The 26,603-nt window shown below is 40.8% G+C and overlaps 1 protein-coding gene across 1 annotated transcript in view; it reads right to left on the reverse strand.

Annotated features, from left to right (window-relative positions):
• Positions 1-9,641: 9,641 nt before the first annotated feature.
• Positions 9,642-26,603, reverse strand: part of GMDS (GDP-mannose 4,6-dehydratase) — an 899,211-nt gene continuing 882,249 nt past the window's right edge. Inside the window, exons 11-12 of the mRNA XM_075316493.1 lie at positions 13,292-13,360; positions 9,642-10,045 (exon numbers count right to left, since the gene is read on the reverse strand). Of these exons, the coding sequence (XP_075172608.1) occupies positions 9,983-10,045; positions 13,292-13,360 (132 nt within the window). The 3' untranslated portion in view covers positions 9,642-9,982. The remainder of the gene's footprint in view (positions 10,046-13,291; positions 13,361-26,603) is intronic.

A 26,603-nucleotide genomic window follows, 5' to 3' on the forward strand; every position in this document is an offset into this window, starting at 1 on the left:
TTGCTAATGCAAGTCTATGGGTGCGAGAAAAAGATCGCAATACGGATGTCATACGCATGTCACACGGATCCTTGATGCAAAAAATCTACACACTCGCATGTCATACAGATGCTAGGTGAGAAAAAAACACAGACCATATGCAGGGGACTCGACTCACTTTTCTGGGTATCGCAAACATTTTTTTTAATCGCAAGTGGACATGAGCCCATATGCATAGACTAGCATTGGTGAGTTTGATCCATGACTCCTTGCATCAAAATCTCACAAGTCTTTGTGATTTGGTGTGGACCACTCGATCTGCAAAAATACACAGACGTGAATCGCTCCATAGACCAGACCAGGTATGAGCTCTAACCGTGAAAATCATGGATAGGAATCAAACCTGAAAATCTGAATCTTTCAGACAAGCATATAATATGGACATATGCTGTGCGAGTAAAAGCTACAGCATTATTTTCTTCCATAAATTAGATGAGACTAGCCCATTTAAGTCTATGGATGCACAAAAAAACCCCCAACTTTAAAATAATCAGATGAGCGCAGAAACCCCCCCAGACCCCATGTAGAAACTCACACATTGCATCCAATTTTTACATTACTTCCACAGTAAACTGTATGTGATCATGTACATTTTAACATGTCGATGTATTAACACAGATTAAAATCTTCCAAATTTTCTGCATGAAAGGCTGGAGTGACACTTGTGTGACTCACACGAGGATCACATCGCATCACCTAGATCGTCTGCCGACTCTTCTGACAGGAGGTGGTCAGTTGCATGTATTTCTATGCAGCTAACTCGCTCCCATCAGGAGAGCCACTTATCGGTCTGAGCGATGCGATCCTCACGCGAGTCACATGCAAGTTAAAGCCCGCTGTTAATCTCTGACAGCGGGACTTAACATGCACTGGCGGGGAACATGCCATTTCCTGTTTCCATCAGGGATCCCATCACATGATTTCAGGGTGTCGATGGGTTGTCATGATAGCCGGTGGTCAGCTGATGACTCCCGTGTCTGTCATGATGTGCTTCCAGTGAACATTGGCTGCGATCTGGCATTCATAGGAAGTAATCATTTCACAAGCAACTGGATGAGTAAATACTAGTAACTACAATACTAGAAAAATAAAGTGAGGGAAAAAAAAAAAGTGTTTAAAATTATGGAAATTAAAAAAAAAACTCACCCCTTTTGCCCCTATTTAAAATAAAACAATAAAAATACACATTTGGTATCGCCAAGTTTAGAAATGCCTGATTTATCAAAATATAAAAAAATTAATCTGATAGCGTAATGGAAAAAAAAAAAATTAAAAACGCCAGAAATAATTTTTTGGGGCTGCCACAACATTACAATAAAATGCAATAAAAGAGGCAATAAAAACATTGCATCTACCGAAAAATAGTATGATTAAAAAAGTCAGCTTAGGCTGCAAAAAATAAGCCCTCAAAGCTCGCTATCCTGAAAAATGAAAAACATTACAGGTTTTGGAAAATGGCGCCTAAAGCAATTTTTTTTAATTTATTCTAACTTCTGTTTTTTTTTTTCACCACTTAAATAAAAGAAAAAGCTATACAGGTTTGCTATCTACGTATTTTTACTGACCTGGGAAATCATACTGCCAAGTCAGTTTTACCATATAGTGAGCACGGTAAATAAAAAAACAATTGTGCAATTGCACTTATTTTTGTAATGTCACAGTGCTTGGATTTTTGTTCTCCTGTTTTCCAGTACACTACATGGTAAAATTAATAGTTGCATTCAAAAGTACAACTCATCCTGCAAAAAAATAAATAAATAAATAAAAGCCCTTATATGGCTATGTTGATGGAAAAATTTAAAAAAACGTATAGCTGTTGGAAGAAGGGAAGGAAGAAAAGGCAAAAAACTGAATCATAATTAAAAAAAATAAATAAAAAAAATGGTCAGATTGTGAAGGGGTTAAACCATGTGCAGGCATGGGCACGCCTCATTCTTTGCGCCCATCTGCCAAATTGCAACGTGATAGCAGGGCGCTGATCGGATGCTATGGCAGCTAGGGTTCTCTTGAAAACCCCCATGCCTGCCATTCTGGAACTCCACTGAAACCCAGCCTGTGGCCGGGCTTCAAAGGCAATAAGGTTTATTATATACAGCAATACTGAAATATTGCTATATATAGTTCTTAACATAAAGAAGATATAATCTATATTTATAGTCTATTCACATATTCAAGTTTTTTTCCTTATCTGCAGGAAAGAAAAATGAGACTTGTCCATTTTTGTTCATGGATCACAGTTACCCATACAAGTCTATGGGTGTGAGAATATCGCGGACAGCACATATTGTCAGCCATATGCAATCAGCTTATAACATTGCAATGGGTCGGAAAAGCTTTGCATTTTTAGATCTGATCCAAAACACTAATGAAATCTATCGTTTTTGTAAGAGAAATCAATGACATCTGAATGAGGCCTAAGTCACCTTGCTTTCCTACCATACAGCAGGTGGAACGCTGTATACCCTATTTGCTGTAATATTTGCCTAATTGAATAGTGTAATAATTGTGTGACATCCAGAACGGTCTAGTGTTAAGGGTACTTTACACGCTGCGACATCGCTAGCGATCTCATTAGCGATGTGAAATTCTAGAGCGCAAGTGCGATCTTTCGAGATCGCACATAGGTCATTTTACGCATGTGCGATCTCGAAAGATCGCACTTGCGATCTAGAATTTCACATCGCTAATGAGATCGCTAGCGATGTCGCAGCGTGTAAAGTACCCTTTAGGCTGGGTTTGCACATAATGATTTTTTTTTCATCTTGATCAATTTTTCAGTGAAACTAAAATACTTTGTTCCCTCTAATGCCTACTTTGTGTGATCCTGGCATGATTGTACGGATTAGATCCAAGTGGACACTGTGGTATAATTAAGGGTTTTCTTTGCCCTTGTTCTAATTGACAGGTAAGCAGTAATAGACAGCATTGCACAATCGTCCTACAATTCAACTGTTCCTAATGCAGCCGGCTCTATAGAAAGGAATTTGGGCCTGTTGTGCACCCCAAGCCATCTAATATATGTTTGGTTTACATCAATATCAATCTGTAGAATACAAATTTCTCTGTGTCGGGTATAAGCTGACAATAAAGATAGAAAAAGATGTTGGCATCTTTTTTATTAGGTGTGAATTAGCGACATGATGTGACTGCATTCACAGAAAGTGGAATCAAACGGTCCTTAACCCCTTAAGGACGAAGCCAGTTTTGTCCTTAATGCCCAGGCCATTTTTTGCAATTCTGACCAGTGTCACTTTATGAGGTCATAACTCTGGAACGCTTCAACGGATCCCGGTGATTCTGACATTGTTTTTTCGTGACATATTGTACTTCATGATAGTTATAAATTTAGAACGATATTTTTTGCTTTTATTTGTGAAAAAATCGGAAATTTGATGAAAATTTTGCAATTTTCAAACTTTTAATTTTTATGCCCTTAACCCAGAGAGTTATGTCACACAAAACAGTTAATAAATAACATTTCCCACATGTCTACTTTACATTAGCGCAATTTCTGAAACAAAATGTTTTGGGGTTAGGAAGTTAGAAGGGGTCAAAGTTCATCAGCAATTTCCCATTTTTTCAACAAAATTCACAAAACCATTTTTTTAGGGACCACATCACATTTGAAGTGACTTTGAGAGGCCTAAGTGACAGAAAATACCTAAAAGTGACACCATTCTCAAAACAGCACCCCTCAAAGTACTCAAAACCACATCCAAGAAGTTTATTAACCCTTCAGGTGCTTCACAGGAACTAAAGCAAAGTGGAATGAAAAAAAGCAAAAAATAAAATTTTACCTAAAATGTTGCTCTACCCCAAATTTATTCACTTTTAGAAGAAATAACACAACAAAATGAACCCCAAAACTTGTTACCCACTTTCTTATGAACGCGCCAATACCCCACATGTGGTCAGAAACCTTTGTTTGGACAAATGGGAGGGCTCGGAACAGAAGGAGCAATATTTGAATTTTGGAAAGCAAATTTGGCTGAAATAGATTGCAGGCACCATGTCGCATTTGGAGGACCCCTAAGGTACGTAAACAGCAAAAAAACACCACAAGTGACCCCATATTGGAAACTAGGCCCCTCAAGGAATTTATCTTGATGTTTGGTGAGTACCCTGAACCTCCAGGTGCTTTACAGAAGTTTATAACGTTGAGCCATGAAAATAAAAAAATAAAATTTTACCACAAAATTGTTACTTCAACCAGGTAGCTTTTTTTTTCACAAGGGTAACAGGAAATAAATCACCATGAAATTTATTGCGCAATTTCTCCTGAGTTTGTTGATATCTTGTATGTGGTGGAAATCAACTGTTTGGGCACACTACAGGGCTCAGAAGAGAAGGAGTGCAGTTTGACTGCAAAATTGGCTGGAATCAATAGCGGACGCCATGTTGCATTAGGAGAGCCCCTGAGGTGCCTAAGCAGTGGAGGTCCCCCACAAGTGACCCCATTCTGGAAATAAGACCCCTCAAGGCTTTAATCTAGGTGTATATTGAGCATTTTGAATCCACGAATACTTCACAGAATTTGATAAGCTTAGGTTGCCATATTGAAATTTTCATTTTTTTCACAAAAATGTTGATTTAGCGACACATTTTTCACTTTTTCAAGAGGCAACAACAAAACGTGTACCCCACAGGTTGTTATCTAATTTCTTGTGAGCGCAGGGATACCCCACATGTGGCCAAAAACCTTTGTTTGGATAAATGGGAGGGCTTGGAATGGAAGGAGCACCATTTGAATTTTGGAAAAGTTGAAGTAAATTGCGCGCACCATGTCACATTAGCAGGGCCCCTTGGGTACCTATACATCAGAAACCCCCCACAAGTGACCTCATTTTGGAAACTGGACCCCTCAAGGATTTTATTCAGGAGTATAGTAAGCATTTTGAATCCACAGGTACTTCACAAAAATGTTGCTGTAGCAACAAATTTCTCACTGTTAAGGGGGCTTTACACGCTGCGACATCGCTAATGCGGAGTCGTTAGGGTCACGGAATTGGTGACGCACATCCGGCCGCATTAGCGATGTTGCTGCGTGTGACACCGATGAGCGATTTTGCATCGTTGCAAAAACGTGCAAAATCGCTCATCGGTGACATGGGGGTCCATTCTCGATTATCGTTACTGCAGCAGTAACGATGTAGTTCGTCGCTCCTGCGGCAGCACACATCGCTATGTGTGACGCCGCAGGAACGAGGAACCTCTCCTTACCTGCCTCCCGGCCGCTATGAGGAAGGAAGAAGGTGGGCGGGATGTTCCGGCCACTCATCTCCGCCCCTCCGCTTCTATTGGGCGGCCGCTCAGTGACGTCACTGTGACGCCACACGGACCGCCCCCTTAGAAAGGAGGCGGTTCGCCGGTCACAGCGACGTCGCCGGGCAGGTAAGTATGTGTGATGCGTCTGCGCGATGTTGTGCGGCACGGGCAGCGATTTGCCCGTGTCGCACAACAGATGGGGGCGGGTACCCACACTAGCGATATCGGGACCGATATCGCAGCGTGTAAAGTAGCCTTTAGGCTATGTGGCCATGATCCAGCGACACGGCGTCTAGTACACAGTGTCAGCCTCCTGCAGAAATGTGAGTGTTGTCCACGGGAGAACGCAGCTGCCCATGCCCACGATTTGGGTTCAGGCTGCTGTGGACTTTAGTTTTATTCTACCTGCAAAGAACACTCATCTCCGCAGCATAAATTGACATGCTGAGGCTCGGGAAGCTGCGCCACAGGTCGGTTTATGCTGCGGAGAAAAGAAACACAGTGGGCACGGGATTTCTAAAAATCCTGCCACTGTGCTTCTACTGCACAACGCAGCGTTATGGACGCAGGGAAAACACTCTGCGCCCAAAACGCTGCAAACCCTGATTGTGGGCACACAGCGTAAAATGCTACAATGGATGAATGGATAGATGTCAAACATATATAACGTCCCACCCCCCTGCATATTCTAAGCTGGCGCCCTTTAGTGCCTTTCATGTGACACTAAAGGATGCCTAGCCTTGTATTTAGCCCAAAAAAAAAAAAAAAAAAATTAAAATAAATGACGTGGGGTCCCCCCTATTTTTGATAGCCAGCTAGGGTAAAGCAGACAGCTGTAGCCTGCAAACCACAGCTGACAGCTTCATCTTGTCTGGTGATCAATTTGGAGGGCTCCCCAAGCTGTTTTTTTTTTTTAATTATTTATAAATAAATAATTAAAAAAAAAAACAAACGTGGGGTCCCCCCAAATTAGATCACCAGCCAAGGTGAAGCTGACAGCTGGGGTCTGGTATTTTCAGGATGGGAAGAGCCATGGTTATTGGACTCTTCCCAGCCTAAAAATAGCAGGCCGCAGCCGCCCCAGAAGTGGCGCATCCATTAGATGCGCCAATTCTGGCGCTTCGCCCCAGCTCATCCCGCGCCCTGGTGCGTTGGCTAACGGGGTAATGAATGGGGTTGATACCAGGTGTGTAATGTCACCTGGCATCAAGCCCAGCAATTAGTTATGTCACGGCGTCTATCAGATACCCGACATAACTAATTGACAGTAATAAGAAAAAAAATTGACAACAAAAAAAAATTTATTTGAAAAAACACTCCCCAAAACATTCCCTGATTGACCAATTTATTGAAAAGAAAAAAAAAAATCCACTATAATCCATTTGGACGTCCCACGTCGCCTCTGGACCTTCTAGAATATGGGGGACACGTTCAGGGAACGTATCCCCCATTTTCTAGGAGGGCAGACCCTCCATTTGAGGAGAGTGGGTGCAAAAAGCTGCACCCACCCTCCCCGGGTCACAGCTGCACAGTGCTGAGCAGCAGCCAGCGTCCTGAACACAGGAAGCTGTCATCTGCTCGGCACATGTGACCGGAGTCTGCAGAGAAGGAGGAGGGGGCCGCGGGGGATCAGCGCTCCGGTATGTATGACACCGGGGGACACCGGGGGACACCAGGGGGGGGGGGGGTAGGGGGGGACCCGGCAGGGCCTGGGGAGCAGGTTTCTGTCGTATGTGTTATGGCACATACGACAGAAACCATAGGAACAGTGTAAATGCGGCCGGCGCGCTGCTGTGCTCTCCGATGCGCGCGGCCATCTTGGATTTTCGGGAGGGGGTTGGGGGTCGGGGGGGGCACTTTGGGGATACCGAGGGGACCGGAGGGAACCGGGAAAAAGATTTATCTCCCATCTGGCATGTTTGATCATGCCAGATGGGAGATAAATGATTTTTTACCGGCGCGGTCATTTACTATAACTTGATGATCGGTATACGGTGTATACCGGTCATCAGGTGAGCGGGGACCGGAAAAACCGGCCCGAATCATGATCTCCAGGGTCTCAGCTACCCCCGGCAGCTGAGACCCCGGAAATTTTCTGACTCTGGGGGGCGCTAGACCCTTTTTTCCGACCGCCGTTTTAAAACGGCAGAAAGGAATAAGTACCCTTTTTTAGTGCCGTTTTAAAACGTAACGCGGTCGTAATGGGGTTAAAGTGCAAACTTGATTTCAGGTAACTTCACAATCTGTCGTCTATATAACAGGAATCTTGACCATTATATTACTTAGAGACTACAAAGAGGGAGGACTGGTGAAAAATGCAGGATATATCTCAAGTTTATATTGATCTCTGAGCTAGTGGGTCGAGACTGGCTGCGATGATGTCTATAATATATGTAAAGCGCTGTGGAATTAATAGCGCTATATAAATGAATAAAATAATTAATAATAATATAATGCACACAGAGAGATGGCTTCTTGCTCTCTGACAGATGCAGCAGCAGTATGCATGACATTGTACAGCAGCACCGAGTAGTGTTAACTCACCTGCTAAAAGCTGCAGCAGCATGGATGACATCATACAGCAGCACAGAGTGGTGATAATGCACCTACTAGAAGCTGCAGCAGCATGGATGACAATGTACAGCTGTGCTAGAAGCTGCAGCAGCAATGATGACATGGTACAGCAGCACAGACTGATGATAACTCACGTGCTGTAAATGGAAGCAGCATGGATGACATTGTACAGCAGCACTGGGTGGTGATAACTCCTGCACTAGAAGCCACAGCAGGATCTGCCTGGACTCACACTCTGTTGAATGCTCCTCCCCTCCCTTGTCCCTAGGCTTTAATAGGAGTTGTAATTTGATACCTCAGTGAGATAAGAGTCCTTTTTGCTTTCATTAAGAGTTTGAGCTGTATTTTTTGAGTAAATAAATGTAGACGGTAGGGAGATGGGAGAAAGTGGCTCATTAATGGAGAAAAACATTTATCTGATAAGATATATTACAATGTTTCTTATATGCCCTTGTGTTATTGATATATGCAATATTTGCTGAAATAACAGTGACAATTTAAAGGACCATGTAGACCAGTGTTTCTCATACTGTGATTTGCATCCCTGGTTGCTGGTGAGGCGCACCTTGAGAGGCAGGGTTAACTGATGAAACATTTAGGCCCAGTGCTTACGCTGTGTAGTTTTGACGCGTATTTTTAGAAATCTGCAGCAAAATCTGCATGTCCATTGTGAAGCCAGCAAAGTCTATGAGAAATCAGAAGCGCTGTGCCCACGTTGCTTATTTTTCCCGTGCAGATTTAGTGCAGAAAACAAGACATCTGCACCAAATACACAAGGGAAAAATACTCAACGTGGGCACAGCACTTCTGAATTCTCATAGACTTTGCTGACTTCACAATGGACATGCAGATTTTGCTGCAGATTTCTGAAAACCTGCGTCAAAATCCGCGTCAAAATACACAGCGTGGGCACAGGGCCTTATGGTAAAAGCAGACAGAGGCCAAATACTAATGAAACTCACATCCAAAATACTGATTAATACATGTCTGTGTGTTGTTACGCGTGACAATCATGGACGCCTTTAATGACGCCCAAGATGTTTTTTTTAGTAGTACTAAAAGTAATTCTTAAAAACAAATATATATGTATGAAAAACAGAATTATTTTACCAGCACTTTTACAGAATTGCCTATAAAACAGACTTTTGTTGTGCTACAGCTATTATTGTGAGTTCTATAATATAATATGTATACCATTTCTACAATTTATAATTATATTAGAAATGATGACCATTTAGCCAATTTAAATGACTCCAGCTCAAACATTTTCATAAAGCCATTTTATCACCACCCTCACTGTCCAGCTAAAAAACGGAAGCATCATCAGAGCGCAAAGCTCTACCAGGACTACAAGTAAAGCAATGTTTCTATTTCCTCTACACTAACCAAAAAATGTGTGTTTGAAAATGATATATCAAAGGAAAACACTTTGAACCACTGATGTAAAGAAATGTATGCATAAGATCCCAGACATATTTTTTTTTTAATTAATGCTCAACCACACAATTTAATAGGGAGGCCGATCCATTAGGATTTGTAAACTGGAAATGTTGATGTCATAAAACAACAAAAAATAATGGTTTTGGCTTATAAAGCAACTACCTACCTGGAAGCTGAAATGCAGCCATAAATGTACTGCAAACCTGATTGCATCACGAATGTCATTTCCACATTTAGATATAAACCATTTGTATTTGTTATATTTTTATTAGTGAAATTTGTTTATATTGACCGGACAATAATCAATCTTTGCTCTTTTTTTTTTACAAAGCAATTTATTAATTAATGAAAAAGGTGAGAGCTAGAAAAACACGATTTATTTTCCACTCTAGGACAAAGGTAATAGTACTACTACATAATAAATCAGCACAGAATGAGTAGCAAAAGATAAGAAAATGTAACAAAAATCCCAACAGTTTCCCTTAATAATAATAAAATAAACCCCAAGAAATGGAAATGACTGCATACACTGTGCCCTAAATCTACATACGCAGGTCAATAAGTCAGGAAAATATCATTTGGAATATATCTTTATGTAAGGAGTGATTGGATGGAGTAATTTAGGTCCTAATAAATTTTGAAGATTTTCGTAGGCAGTGTTGCTTCAGGCATTGGGATTGGTTTCCATCAGACGAATATCTGATTCTACCATCTCTGTTACCAGTTCCTGCAAAAGAAGAAATCAGTGTTAACTTTGTTTCTATATACACTAGGTAACTATATTACAACCGGCTAAGAAGTGTCACTCCTCATTTACTGTTTGGTATTAAAGAGGTTTTGTAGGACAAAATGTGAGACCTCCGGAAAGCACACTCCTCATTTACTGACATCTCACTACAAAGTAGAGGATGTAATAAGTAGAAAGTAAGAACTTATACAATGGCTGACTTAATATTAAGAATAAAGTTAAAGACCTGAACACCAATCCAGACTAGAAGACGCCATGCAAACTTGTAACCATCACATAAAAAGTGAGACAGGTACTGTGTGATATGTATTGTGGACATCGCAAGAAGTTATGTTTGTTATGGGGCATCAGAGTGGATTACACAATTGTTATAGGGAATAAATACCAGCACAAAATAGATTATATTTTGGATGAAAATAAACAATCTCATGGCAGGCTGTTATCTGGGAGTCAGTGTAGTGGCTACTGCCCTGTTTGATGGGCATGATAGGCATTCAAATAGCTGCCACAGAATAATGTCACATGAATTCTTGTAACAGAAGTGACTAGGAGATATTTTGGGAAGACAAAATGCAACTTAACTGGTTGTGGATCATTGGAACAGCACACTAGTGGATATTGATCACTATATCACTGTCAAATTCACACATCCAGGAAACACGTAGTCTAGTCGCAATAATGGCCTAATAACAGGTCTCCTGACCGAAACTTGGAGCCTCATATATGCATATAAGGGCAAGAGGCTAGATGGTCAAGCCATGTATTACGAGCTCAATCCACGTTTCATGGACAAGTGAAATTAGCCTTTTTCATGGGTACTAGGTAATCAGACAGTAAAGGCCCATTTACACACTGCAACATCGCTAACGACATCGCTGTAATGTCACCGGTTTTATGACGTAATAGCGACCTCCCCAGCGACATTGCAGTGTGTGAAACGCATAAGCGACCTTGCCCCCGCTGTGAGGTTGCTGATCGCTACAAATCTTTCAGGGCCATTTTTTGGTCCTTTGTTTCCCGCTGAGCAGCATGCATCGGTGTGTTTGACACTGTTACAACGACTTCGTTAGCGACTTCCCTTTCAAATAGCTGTTTTAACACGTCCCCAATGACCAGCTAGGTCGTTCTGCAGGTCCGATACGCTGCTGCGTCGTTGGCCAGGTCTGCCTGTTTGACAGCTCACCAGCGACTCAAAAGAGACTGTGCAGCGATCCCGGCCAGGTTGGGATCGCTAGAAAGTCTCAATATGTAAAGAGGCCTTAACACATTCCTATCACACAGTATGTACCATAGAGTATACCAGAAATATCCCCCCAAAAATGAACTCTGGCCATCAAGTTCTGGATGGAGTCCAATTTTCTCTAACCTCGTTCTCAAGTAAATATTGTACCAGAGTGAGATTTAACATGTGAGGAGTAGTATAAAAGACAAAAGCCCCCGTCACATTTAGCGACTTACCAGCGATCCCGAAAACGATGCGACCTGATAAGGATCGCTGGTAAGTCGCTTGGAGGTCGCTGGTGAGATGTCACACAGGCAGACCTTACCAACGACTCAGTAACGATACAGGTCGCAGTAGCGACCTGTATAACAATCTCTGCTATCATTGGAACCCTGTCACACAGTGTCACACATAGCAATGTGTCCTACCCAGCAGGATATCACCTTTGAAGAAAATGGTCCAGGACATTCAGCAATGACTGATGTCCTCAAAGCAGGGGCCAGGTCATTGCTGGATGTCACACATAACGAGATTGCTGTTGTGTCACAAAAAACATGACTAAGCAGCGATGTCGCTAGCGATGTCGCTTAGTGAGACGTGGCCTAAAGTCAGGATTGTTTTTCGTGAGACAACCCCTTTAAAAAGAGAACCTGTCAGGTGCAATATGCACCCAGAACCACGAGCAGTGCTGGGTGCATATTAGTAATGCCTGCCTAGCAGTCCCTGTATATACTAGCATAGATAAAGAGATCTTTAGAAAAAGTATTTCTAAAGATCTTTTATCTTACGCTAAAGAGCGCAGGGACTAGTCCCAAGGGAGTTTCTCCCCTAAGCTAGTTGGCCCACATAGCATGATAGGCGGCACGGTGGCTCAGTGGTTAGCACTGCAGCCTTGCAGCGCTGGGGTCCTGGGTTCAAATCCCACCAAGGACACCATCTGCAAGGAGTTTGTATGTTCTCCCCGTGTTTGCGTGGGTTTCCTCCGGGTACTCCGGTTTCCTCCCACACTCCAAAGACATACAGATAGGGACTCTAGATTGTGAGCCCCAATGGGGACAGTGTTGCAAATGTATGTAAAGCGCTGTGGAATTAATAGCGCTGTATAAATGAATAAAATTATTATTATTATTATTATATTATAGCACACCCCTATGGGCGTACTAACATGCTAAAGAAAACGCAGCGACGTGCACATACCTCATTCTTTATGGTGGCCAGCGAAGGATGGGTGCGCTCTGTGCATGATTTGGAGTACCCAGGATGTCCGATCATGTGCACTAAACTGATGCTGGGTGTAAGCTTCCCGGCTTCAGTGAGGTTTAGTGCGCATGACCAGAAGTGCTGAGGACTCCGGATCATGCCCAGTGCTCATCCATCCTCCGCCGGCCGCCATGAAGAGTGAGGTATGTGCACGTCACTGCGTATTCATTAGCATGTAAGTACGCCAACAGTGGCGTGCTAACATGCTATGTGGGCCGACTAGCTAAGGGAACAATGCCCTCAGGATTAGTCCCCGTGCTCATTAGCATATAATATATGATCTTTAGAAATACTTTTTCTAAAGATCTCTTTATCTATGCTAGTGTATACAGGGACTGCTAAGCAGGGATTACTAATATGCACCCAGAAGTGCTCGTGGTTCTGCGTACATATTGCACCTGACAGGTTCCCTTTAAGGGAACTAAAATAGAGTCCTTGTATCCGGTGTTGAAGCAATGTTATGCATAAGACAAATCTACACATCAATATGCAAAGGAGAAAGGGAAGATTGCTTTTTTAGGTATTGTTTTTTTGACAAGCCACCTTAGATTCGAACATGCATATAATAATAATAATAATAATAATAATAAAAAAAAAGATAATTACAATTTGGTTCAGTAGAAAGTCATGGGCATCCTACAAAAAAACCTTTGGAATACAGCATTCCAATAATTAATATTGTGCTTGGGGCATCAAGATGCCCAAAGAGTTAAGCTTGGTGAATTGTTTAATACAATGCTTACATCAAATGAGACCTTGGTTTCCCAGCCCAGCTTCTGCTTTGCCTTGCTGCAGTCTCCTTGTAGAAAGTCCTGTGGGTGCAAAGAAAAGCAATAAGTTGCAGAAGCACACATTAAACAGCTGAATCACTTTCATACTATTAAAGCATATCAGCTTTCACGGTCCTGTATGGTGTAAGTATATCCAAACCTCAAATAAGTAAAACAACAGTCATCCCGAAAAGCGTAGATGATACCATGAAACGTGTAATGACTGAACAGTAGGGTGAATATTCACTCTCAAGGTCATATACTATGGGGAAAAATAAAACAAGGCTGTCAGGATTTGTAGAAATCAGAATCATGTGTTACGTGGATACTTTCTACTTTTTAATGCAAGCCTCACACACAGTATTTTGATGCTTTTTTGTGTTTTTTTGGGGGAGAGGTGGGGAAGGTGGGGGGGGGCCTTGTCACCATTTTTTGTTAAATCCGATATGGAAAGATGTTATTCTAAAGTCTGTAGAAATTACCAAAAAGTCTACATACACACATGATTTACGAAGCTAATGTCTCAATTTGGGCCACTGAAATTGGGGTACTTGCCCTGCTCCACAATAAATATTTTAGAGCCTTTATTATGAGTCGTGCTAGACTAGACAAGAGAGTCTACAAAAGAAGGCATGGCCTAAATGTGCAAAATTGAATTAAAATAAAGGCTCAACTGGACGACCTGATGATTGTACAAGTGTTTATAAAAACGTTCATGAACGATTATTGGTTGGTGGTTATATAAATATACACTGTATGTTTTCACCAGCCAATAATTGTGAACGAACATTTTTATGAACACTTGTCCTTTTTATCATTGTCTAATTGAGCTGTTATTTTAGGACAAAAGTTTGCTACATATTTTTGCTTCAATTTTACACAATTAAGCCATGACTTCTTTTCTAGCCTCTGTTTTGAAAATATTTAAACCACAAAAATGGAGTACCCCAAATCCACTGAAAAATAACCATTTATTGAATCTTTTGTTAAAAATAACATATCAAAATACAGTTTATAGGTCATATTCTACTTATAGTATAAGGAGAAAAATAGACATAAACCCTACTAGTAGGGGAGAAGCTCAAAAAGGAATCCCCTCATATTAGACAGGTAAAGCTCTAGTTATATACTACCAGCTCCAAAGTGGAATGCAACAGAGGGTTAGTACTTCATATCACAGCCAATTTGCTTCAGTATACCTCCCTTTGTCACTATCCACACATAGGGCATATAAATCCACATCAAAGGAAGAGGGGGATCCCCTAATGAGCATCGGCAGCCCCGACGCACGTTTCACCTTCTGTGGGTATTTCAATGGAATGTGCCTGCCCACTTAACCTGTCAAGGAGTATATATAATATATATATATATATATATATATATATATACACACATACATACATACACACACACACATATATACACATGTGCCTGAAGGATGAAGCAATCACCTATCGGCAGGTGGCGGTCTGTAATGTTTCATCCCCGACAACATTATGGCGATAAAGCCCACATACCCAAATTTCTGTAACCAATCATGTGCTGAAAGAAAACACTTGTGTGTCAGTTAATCAGATAGTTTGTGCCAACATAAAAATAATCGCTGTCAGAAGTGCATGATTGTGATACGGGGCAGGTGTTGTCGAAAAAATGATACTGTTGAGGGACAAAACTGTTGTATTAAAGGGGTTTTCTCACAAGCAAAGTACATTTTATAGGGAACCTGTCACTAGTTTTGTGCCCTATAAGCTGCGGCCACCAGTGGGCTCTTATATACAGCATTCCAACATGCTGTGTATAAGAGCCCAGACCGCTGTGTAGAACATAAAAAACACTTTATATAATACTCACCTAAACCGGTTGCTGCAGTGGATGTGGGTCAAATGGGCGTCTTTGTCCTCTGGTGCCGGCGCCTCCTTTTTCGGCCATCTTTGTCACCACCTCTGTCGTCCTTCTGAAGCCGCGGTGCATGACGCGTCCAACGTCATACACACTCGCCGGCATTCAGGTCCTTACCAGGCATACTTTGATCTGCCCTGAGCAGGGAAGATCAAAGTATTGTAGTGCGCATGCGTGGGACTGGAGAGTGTGTATGACGTAGACGCATCATGCACACAAGCTTAAGAAGGAGGACGAAGATGGCCGAAAGAGGAGGCGCCAGCACCGGAGGATGCAGACGCCTATTTGAGCCACATCCACCGCAGCAATTAGTTTAGGTGAGTATTATAAAGTGTTTTTTTATGTTCTACACAGCGGTCTGCGCCCTTATATACAGCATATTAGAATGGTGTATATAAGACCCCACTGGTCGTGGCTGGAGCTTATAGGGGAAAAACTGGTGACAGGCTCCCTTTAATTAATAGATCTTGGAATAATTATACGTTCAACAAATGGATGTGTTCAAAACAATGTTCCTCTACTGAGATCATTTTATATATGTGCCCCTGCTATGTACTGTGTAATGGCTGTGTCTGACAATACAAGGAAATGGTCTGATCATACCACAGCTTGGGTAAAAGACATTACAGCATGGGATCTCAAATAAGTCTTTCTTTGAGGTAAAATATTTTTTAAATAAACAGACAGGGAAATGTTTTACCTCACAAAAAATCATATATGATTCCGTGCTGTAATGTTGTTATACTCTGTTACTTCTTCCTTGCCCAAGAGCTGTGGTATGTGCAGACCATGTCCCTGTATGGCCAGATACAGCCATTACACAGCACATAGAAGCACAGGAACATTTTTTTAATCATATCCAATTGGGGAAATAGTTATTAATTAAGAGCTATTGATTAAAGTCAACTTTAAAATTAACTTTGTTTCTGAGAAAACTCCTTTAACGGTGGTTCTTCTACATACAGCTTCCACCAGCCCGTGTGAATGGGACCATAAACAAGTGGCAATATGTTTCTGTATAGTTGATAGGCGAACATGCCAATATCAGTCCATGTAAATGACCTTTATGACCCTGAGGAGAAGGCATAAAGAAGAGTAAAGTAACTTGTATCATCTCTAATAAGATGCACCAAATCTATCACACAATTTAAAACAATAATAGATTTGGTGCCTCTTTTATTGGCCTGGTATTTGAGGTCAGTGACATTCAAAACACAAACGGCATGTCCTGGTATAGTGTTTTAGTCCTATAGAAAAGCTGATCAAAATGACAAAAAAAACGCTTAAAATAAAAAATTAAAAATGGATAACGTTTTTGCTTGCATTTTAAAACTCAGTAAATGAATTGAATGTGATGAAGCCATAAGAAAAATGAAACAAGATGTAGCAGAAACTCTGACACCATGATGTAATTAGGGTTGTTTTTTTGGGGAAAATTGAGTCCGCTGTTGGTTTATAGAGCCTTGGACCCATCCTCCATACAAACATGAGCATTTGCTCTCACACTACATTTTATCACTTACTTCAAATATATTGTGTTTAGCAAATAATCTAAGAAATAGAGTTTTCTAGCAATTGACTAGCTCCAGTGTCCGCTCCACATGGGGAGACTTTAGCTGGAACTTTGGAGCTATAATTGTCAGATCTTGGGCGGATCATTAATTGCACTGGCGGGCCAAAGTGACTCCAAAGCTAACTGCAAAAGTGAGCGTTACTAGCCAAGACGGGCAGCATGGCTGCTGTGCTGAGGCACAATGCAGTTCTTTCATGAGGAAAACCCACCTACGAATTGTGGCTTGGCCTGACTTGATTCAGACACATTTGCATGGAAACATATGTCAAGAGACAATCACACAAATTCAGCCAAACGCAAGTTGTCACTTAGTGCTGACCTACGTAAAATACAAGATTCCTCATAAAAGTGGATGTCCACATGAGTCGCATATGCTGTGGATTACACTGTGGATTTACCGTGTACTGCAGGTGAAATACGTACGTTGGTAGTAATGAGTATGTTATACGCAAGTGTTTGGTAAAAAACAAAAATGGAAGGTAAGAAAAATAAAATTGCCACATTTATGTAGTAGATTAGGGCAGAAGTGGAACAGTAGAATGATGAAAGGACTCCTGAGTATTACAGAACAGACTGAACACTAAAGACGTAGACGTGCCCAGGTATTTAGAGGAGTGTGATTCCTGCTTAAAATCTGTGTTGCTCTTTAACAATCAGATTATCATCACTGAAGCAATTAGCTTTTTCAACAAACTAATCCATGTCGCTATAATGAAAAACAGTTTATGGGCCCTAAGTAGCTACGCTACAATTTGTCCTCGACAATGAAATCATGCTAAAGCCCGAGGCTGCAGAATTTTTTTTTTTTTTTGAGGGACAGTGTTCATTTTAGGGTGAAAGGTAACATCAGGGCTAAGCCCCTGTAACTGATTACTCAATAGCTTCGACAATCTTGACCGCAAATCTCTTATGTGCCACCGCTGTAAACCCAAAGATACAAACATATCCCCCTCAGTATAAATGAAATTACTTGGGTTACAGTTCACGGTCCACATTTATGTGACGAGCCGACAGATAAATCTGTTCAGATGCCTAGTTTTTCTCTGCCTAAACCACACACGGTAAAAAACAGCAGAGGAGCACTAGAGAGCCCCGTGGTCGGGTTACTGAATCAACTGGTTCAAATTATTGTCTTGCATTGTTTAAAACAGAAGTAAATCACAAAACAAACACAATAACAAATGAAATGCCCGACCTTAAATAAAAACATGTGCTCAAGGCAAAAGTTGAAGCTGCAAACGACAGCGTAGATTCTTTACTGATGTCAAAAGGTTGAGGTATCGATGCTTTTCTACAGCAACCTGCCCTCTGCTGAAAAGGCTGGCACATAAAATCTTATGTTTTTTTCAGCAGTTCTCTCAGGTAGATCAATAACAAGAGTATTTGTAAAATTCCTGAAATATATATTTTCATATATACAGTTCTATATGGCGATATTTTTATACAGCACACTCATCATTTGTGTATTTAACGAATGCGTGTATTTATGTATAAAGAGAATATCAATATAAAATCATTATGCATCCATCTTTATACAGTAGGGCTTATTTCGAGTGGAATAGTAACCAATATTATATAAAATGAGTAATAGTAGCTTTACAATAACATTTATAATGTAAAGTTGGGAGTGGACCTCTGAGGACTCAAGTTGTATTATCCATTTGTTTTCTGGTAAAGTTAAAATCTAAACAAATAGGATAAAACATCTTCAGAAACTTGCCTATAATAAACTGTTAATATCTTCTTAAGGCTGTAAAGTGCTGCCTCCAATAAGCTATTAGATGACTAAGATTTGTATCTGTGGGCTTACAGCGGTGGCACATACAGATTTGTGGTTGGGATGGCTGAGACTGTTGAGTAATCAGTTACAGGAGCCTAGCCCTGACATTACCTTTCACCCGAAAATGAACGCTGTCCCTGAAAAGACTTTCTGCGGCCTCAGGGTTTAGATTGATTTCATTGTTTAGGACAAATTGTAGCTACTTAGGGCCTGTGAAATGTTCCTCATTACAGAGGCATGGATTGCGTTGCAGAATTGTGACTTCTCGGGCCATGCCGAGATGTTTGTTAAAGTATTTCTTATATTTTGAATATTTAATAATTAAGGGGTTGTCCATTTTGGGGGAGAAAAGTTTAGTCATTGTTTGTGACTGCTGAATTGTGACTGTGTTGAATTGAATACTGGCATCATTACTCTGTATTTCCCATATGGGTGGGCTGCCATGTGACCACGTGTAAGCGATTGGCATGCGTATGGTCACATGCCACCTATACCTTGGGAACCACGGGGGAACACTATTCTCCTTAAAGAGACTTTGCAAGCCAGTCTGGCTGCCAGTAAAGTAAGGGGACGTATAGCTGCCACGCCCCTCTGGGGAATATTCAAATTATCTCTCCAGGAATGGAGACTATAAGTCCCCTTACTTTACTGGCAGCCAGACTGGCTTGCAAAGTCTCCTTAAGGAGAATAGTGTTCCCCCGTGGTCCCCACAAAGTTTCTCATGAGCCAGATCAGACACCCCATACTTTGCACTGACGAGGGGCAAGCACCCCGAAACACCGTGTTTGCAAATTGGGATTCTGATCTGGCTTATATATCCTAGGTCATTTGAAGGAGTTGTCTGGCCATTATTATTAATTAGTGAAACAAAAATTGTGAAAATTAATCACAGACTTTCTGATCCCCCATCAATTCCATGCTCAACTGCTAGTCTCTGTTCTTCCTGGCTGTGTTCCAATGTGTTGGTTATCTCTGTGACCAATGATTGACTGCAGTAGTCACATGTCCATCCAAACAGAGGAGGACACACAAAGACAATGGTAGTATATGAGAATTCTTGAAATGTGATGCAGGGGATCAGTAAGGTATTACTAGCTTTATTGTTCTACAACATCTTAAGTGTTTTCTAAAAAAGAAAAAAAAATGTTATACTGATAACTCCTTTAAAGGGAATCTGTCAGCAGATTTTTGCTATGTAATCTGAGGACAGCATACTGTAATGGTTAACATACAGATTTCAGCGATGCATTTCTCATCACAGTGTGCATCGTTTACCTGCAATGTTTATTGTAGCTTCAGGAGAATATCATTGATTAACTAGGTCAATTAGAGGTCAGCTAGTCCAGCACGTCCCTTTGTTGTGATTAGCAGCTCATTGTCTATAGACATTGCTGTAGAGGTTAACACAAATTTCTGCAATGCTTCCCTTATTACGCTGTGTACTGTTTACCTGCAATATTTGTTTTTGCTTCAGAAGATTATCTTTGCTAGACTACCTCAGTCTAACACGCTTCCTACTGTAATTAGCAGCTCACTGCCTACAGATTTTGTATACAAAGGCTGGTTTAGGTAGTGCAATTCTCTCAGCTCTGCAGGATTGCTAAATCTAAAAACTTTGATTATGTCAGAACCCCACACCTAGTAAGCTTAGTGATACAGTTAGGTCCAGAAATATTTGGACAGTGACACAAGTTTTGTTATTTTAGCTGTTTACAAAAACATGTTCAGAAATACAATTATATATATAATATGGGCTGAAAGTGCACACTCCGAGCTGCAATATGAGAGTTTTCACATCCAAATCGGAGAAAGGGTTTAGGAATCATAGCTCTGTAATGCATAGCCTCCTCTTTTTCAAGGGACCAAAAGTAATTGGACAAGGGACTCTAAGGGCTGCAATTAACTCTGAAGGCGTCTCCCTCGTTAACCTGTAATCAATGAAGTAGTTAAAAGGTCTGGGGTTGATTACAGGTGTGTGGTTTTGCATTTGGAAGCTGTTGCTGTGACCAGACAACATGCGGTCTAAGGAACTCTCAATTGAGGTGAAGCAGAACATCCTGAGGCTGAAAAAAAAGAAAAAATCCATCAGAGAGATAGCAGACTTGCTTGGAGTAGCAAAATCAACAGTCGGGTACATTCTGAGAAAAAAGGAATTGACTGGTGAGCTTGGGAACTCAAAAAGGCCTGGGCGTCCACGGATGACAACAGTGATGGATGATCGCCGCATACTTTCTTTGGTGAAGAAGAACCCGTTCACAACATCAACTGAAGTCCAGAACACTCTCAGTGAAGTAGGTGTATCAGTCTCTAAGTCAACAGTAAAGAGAAGACTCCATGAAAGTAAATACAAAGGGTTCACATCTAGATGCAAACCATTCATCAATTCCAAAAATAGACAGGCCAGAGTTAAATTTGCTGAAAAACACCTCATGAAGCCAGCTCAGTTCTGGAAAAGTATTCTATGGACAGATGAGACAAAGATCAACCTGTACCAGAATGATGGGAAGAAAAAAGTTTTGAGAAGAAAGGGAACGGCACATGATCCAAGGCACACCACATCCTCTGTAAAACATGGTGGCGGCAACGTGATGGCATGGGCATGCATGGCTTTCAATGGCACTGGGTCACTTGTGTTTATTGATGACATAACAGCAGACAAGAGTAGCCGGATGAATTCTGAAGTGTACCGGGATATACTTTCAGCCCAGATTCATCCAAATGCCGCAAAGTTGATCGGACGGCGCTTCATAGTACAGATGGACAATGACCCAAGCATAAAGCCAAAGCTACCCAGGAGTTCATGAGTGCAAAAAAGTGGAACATTCTGCAATGGCCAAGTCAATCACCAGATCTTAACCCAATTGAGCATGCATTTCACTTGCTCAAATCCAGACTTAAGACGGAAAGACCCACAAACAAGCAAGACCTGAAGGCTGCAGCTGTAAAGGCCTGGCAAAGCATTAAGAAGGAGGAAACCCAGCGTTTGGTGATGTCCATGGGTTCCAGACTTAAGGCAGTGATTGCCTCCAAAGGATTCGCAACAAAATATTGAAATTAAAAATATTTTGTTTGGGTTTGGTTTATTTGTCCAATTACTTTTGACCTCCTAAAATGTGGAGTGTTTGTAAAAAAATGTGTACAATTCCTACAATTTCTATCAGATATTTTTGTTCAAACCTTCAAATTAAACGTTACAATCTGCACTTGAATTCTGTTGTAGAGGTTTCATTTCAAATCCAATGTGGTGGCATGCAGAGCCCAACTCGCGAAAATTGTGTCACTGTCCAAATATTTCTGGACCTAACTGTATATCGTTGTATTCAGAGCCCCTTTGCCTACATCATGCTGCTTTCAGATGAAACAGGAAAAACTTCCTGACAGATTCCCATCAAACCTCCCTAAACTCAACATATGAGCTGAATGGCAGAAGATACAAAACATTTAAAGAAAAACAAACAAACCCAAAACATCTGGCAGATGCATTGACAAATTCCATCCATCACCCATAGACTTCTATGAAAAAGAATCTATAGGATTCCCATATAGGTTGTGTTACTGCCTTGTACTGGTTGGGGAATTATAAGAAAATGTACAACTTAAAGCATAACCGCTGTTTTAAAATTTAATTTCAGAAATCAATAGTACACATGAAAATAGTATATCTTATAAGAGAAATCTGATTCTTTCTCTGCCAGAATTGATCCGTCATTATCAAAAGTCTCAATTTTGAGGTAAAATCTGTAATTAGTGAACACTTTCCTATTACTGAGATAGGAGACAGCAGCTGTTACTGATGAGATTCTATGTAGATAAGAGTGAAGAGGGGCGGAGCTCTGCCTCTAGCTCCTCCCGTTGTCAGAATCTCGTCAGTAACAGCGGCTGTCTCCTATCTCAGTAATGGAAGGGCTTCACTGATTACAGATTTTACCTCAGAATTGTTCAAATTGTCTCTCCAGTAAAGGAGACAAACTCTAGCACAGCGCCACCTATTGGAAGTAGCGATCCTAAAAGTCACAAGTGGATTTTTAACAATCCTTTGCAATATGACTCAGGATATATGCCAGATCAGAATCCCAATTTGCAGACATGGTGTTTCGGGGTGCTTGCCCCTCGTCAGTGCAAAGTATGGGGTGTCTGATCTGGCTCATGAGAAGCTTTGTGGGGACCACGGGGGGGAACACTATTCTCCTTAAGGAGACTTTGCAAGCCAATCTGGCTGCCAGTAGGGGGACTTATAGCTGCCATGCCCCTCTGGGAAATATTCAAATTGTCTCTCCAGTAAAGGAGACAAACTATAACGCAGCGCCACCTATTGGAAGTAGCGATCCTAAAAGTCACAAGTGGATTTTTAACAATCCTTTGCAATATGACTCAGGATATATGCCAGATCAGAATCCCAATTTGCAAGCACGGTGTTTCGGGGTGCTTGAAATTGAGAATTTTAATTATAACTGATCAATTCTGGCAGAGAAACAAGCAAATTTGTATGATACGATATATTACAAAGCTGCTTATTGTCATGTGTACTTTTGATTTATGAAATAAAAATGAAAACTATGGTTAAAGGGAACCGGTCACCAGTTTTTTGCCCTATAAGCTGCGGCTACTGTATATAAGAGCCCACTGGTAGTAATCTAAAATGCTGTATATAAGAGTCCAGACCGCAGTGTAGAACATAAAAAACACTTTATAATACTCACCTAAACCAGTCGCTGCAGTGGATGCGGCTCAAATGTGCATCTTCGTTCTCCGGTGCCGGCACCTCCTCTTTCAGCCATTTTTGTCCTTCATCCGACATCATACACACTCGCTGGCATTCAGGTCCTGAGCAGGTGCACTTTGATCTGCCCTGAGCAGGGGAGATCAAAGCATTGTAGTGCACATGTGCGGGACCGGTGAGTGTGTATGACGTAGACGCGTCATGCACACAGGCTTCAGAAGGAGGACGAAGATGGCCGAAAGAGGAGGCGTCAGCACTGGAGTACGAAGATGCCCATTTGAGCCACATCCAGCGCAGCGGTCGGTTTAGGTGAGTATTATAAAGTGATTTTTATGTTCTACACAGCGGCCTGGGTGCTTATATACAGCATGCTAGAATGCTGTATATAAGAGCCCACTGGTGATGGCCGAAGCTTATAGGGCAAAAAACTGGTGACAAGTGCTCTCTGTACTATACTTACCCTCTGGCGTCCATATTGTTTTTCGGAGTCATCTTGTGACCGCAACTACTGACTGGCCAGAAGTCATAAGTTACATCACAATCTCTCAATGCAAGTCTATGAGAGCCAGAACAAGGTTAGAAAGAGGCTCTCATAGAGTTGTATTGAGTTGTGACCTCTAGTGCAGTCTATGAAACACTGGACCTGCCGGAACGAGAATGGAAAGAGATAAAGTCGCCGGTAGTTAAGTATAATACAGGGGGCAGGGGACTTACATATAAAGCACCATGCCAGTGGTTGAACTGGGGAAAAAACCCCAAACAAAACTAAAACAAAACGCTGGAGTGGTGCTTTAATGCAGTTCAAGAAGGTAAACCACTTGCCTGGACACGCTGGAGAAGCAGGGATTGACAAGGTGCGTGCACTCTTTCATATGCAGATATTTCATATGTAAGTTGGCTATGGCCCCTTTTATTTGGCCTTATATTGTTAAATATCCAGCTGCCAGAAAACCCCTCTAAACCTGCTATGAAAGTATCACTCGGCCCTGTTAGGCAATAAACTACGAACTTATTAATAATAAAATCAATTTGCAACAGTAAAGAATACACTTACACCCTCCTAGCGCTGCAGACAAAGGGACATATTGTGTAGTGCTGTGACAACGTCTCAAAAACGAGTGAAAAATGTAAAGCATTTAAATGTAAATACCCCGCTTCCTGAGCACTGCTGCAGGGTGTGAGCGCTGCATTTACTCTGGCTATTTAGGTGAAAGATATGGTCTGAAAATGTATTTGGCCTAATTCAATCATTGTAATTGATATTTTCAAACTATTACGACCGCAAATAAAACCAGCCAGGTTAACAAGCTCAGATTGTGGAGAGTTAATCCATGCTGGAAAACCTTGACTGGAATAATAAATTGTAACGATCTCTCAATTTCATGTCATAAATACACAAACTCACAATACTTATGCTTTTTTTCTGTTTAATCCACTGAAATGTTCCTTCTAATTCCCCAAGCATCTAACAACCTCCTCCTCTGGAGAAACTGATTAGAAACAGCCATAGCCGCCATAGACTGACAGAGTAGTCCTCTCCTTCCTTATCAGTTAGACTGGCGGCTTCTTACCGGCTGTCCAAAAAAGCTGCATTTATCACAGAATTAACATGGGAGCCAAATAGTCAAATCTAGGAATATCATTAGGGTTATGTGTAAATGCTTCTGGAGGGTCCTCAAGACCATTTCAAGCTGGATTTCCCCTTAGAAACATTGTTAGGTCCCAGAAATAAAAACAAATTTGTGTATCAGTTCTGCTAGCACGGTCTACAAATTGGAAAAAGCAGAATCTGACAGGTTAATTGAACATATGTAATCCTGTAGCCCTGTGGAAACCAGTCAACTGTTTTTCGGCTTATTTTCCTTTTCGTCATCGGAGATCGCAGTCTGGTATATAAGGGTAGGTTCACACCGGCGGATTTTAAGTCCAGATTTTCTACCCCATATTTCATCTACACTGCGAAGAAAACCTGTCGCAACAAATCCGCGGTCAGTAAATGCTGGCGATGTTTACTGCAGATTTTACCTTCTGCAGGGTGAAATTTGTGGCATATCTGCCGACTTGATTGATTCACTGACTTAGCCAACATACTCACAATCAGTATTTGGTAAGGTTTTTACTGCCCCTTATTAGATAAATAATTTCTGCCCCTATTAGATAAATAATTTCTGCCCCTATTAGATAAATAATTTCTGCCCCTATTAGATAAATAATTTCTGCCCCTATTAGATAAATAATTTCTGCCCCTATTAGAAAAATAATTTCTGCCCCTATTAGATAAATAATTTCTGCCCCTATTAGATAAATAATTTCTGCCCCTATTAGATAAATAATTTCTGCCCCTATTAGATAACTTAGGTTTTCTGTTTACATGAGTATTTATGTTTTTGACACCACGCATTGTCTCTCTTTTTGGTAGGTCGCTATTTAAACAAAGCTGCTTTGCTTTTTGATACTTGCTAGTATTTAGTTTTAATAAAACTTTGTTGATCCAGTCAAACGTACTAAAAAAAACATGTCTTTTTACCTGCAAATTTTCCCGAACTAATACAATTCTTTGGGGAAAATCCGCACATAAAACTCATTGCACCGACAGGAGAATTCGACATTTTGCAGATTTCAAACACACCACAGCGCAAAAAAACCCCCAAAAACCCCCAAAACAAAACAGTGGGCACGCGATTTCTATAATTACCATCCATTTTGCTAGAACTACTGTGTTTTTTTCCCCAGTGCAAATATGCAGCATCAAAAGCTCATTGTGGGAACTTGGCCCAAGCATCCTGTGTGGATGAACCCCAACTGGAATCACCCAAGACACTCCGGTAAGCATGTAGTCACGTCACTGAATAAAAAAGGCCGAGTTTACCAAATGTGTGCTCATTGCTGTGGACATAACAGGAAAATTCATAAATCAGAAAGTAACCACAAGGCTTGTTCATATGTATATAAAATATATATATATTATATATATATATATATATATACACACACACACACACATATTTATATTTATATATATATATATATATATATATATATATATATATATATATATATATATATATATATATATTATATTATATATATACACACATATATATATACACACACACACACACACACACATACACACACTATATACATATACACACACGCATATATATATTTTTTGCATGATGAGCTAAAATATGCATAAAGCTTGAATAACTCAGCTATTCAGCTTTACTATATTTGCACTTCATGTGCAGCTTTTAGGTTTTCCGCATTCACATACATTGCAGTTTTCTAACGTCTGATAATTGTTGGTAAA

The sequence above is a fragment of the Anomaloglossus baeobatrachus genome, chromosome 6, assembly GCF_048569485.1.
Source record: "Anomaloglossus baeobatrachus isolate aAnoBae1 chromosome 6, aAnoBae1.hap1, whole genome shotgun sequence".
In the NCBI taxonomy this organism is placed as follows: domain Eukaryota; kingdom Metazoa; phylum Chordata; class Amphibia; order Anura; family Aromobatidae; genus Anomaloglossus; species Anomaloglossus baeobatrachus.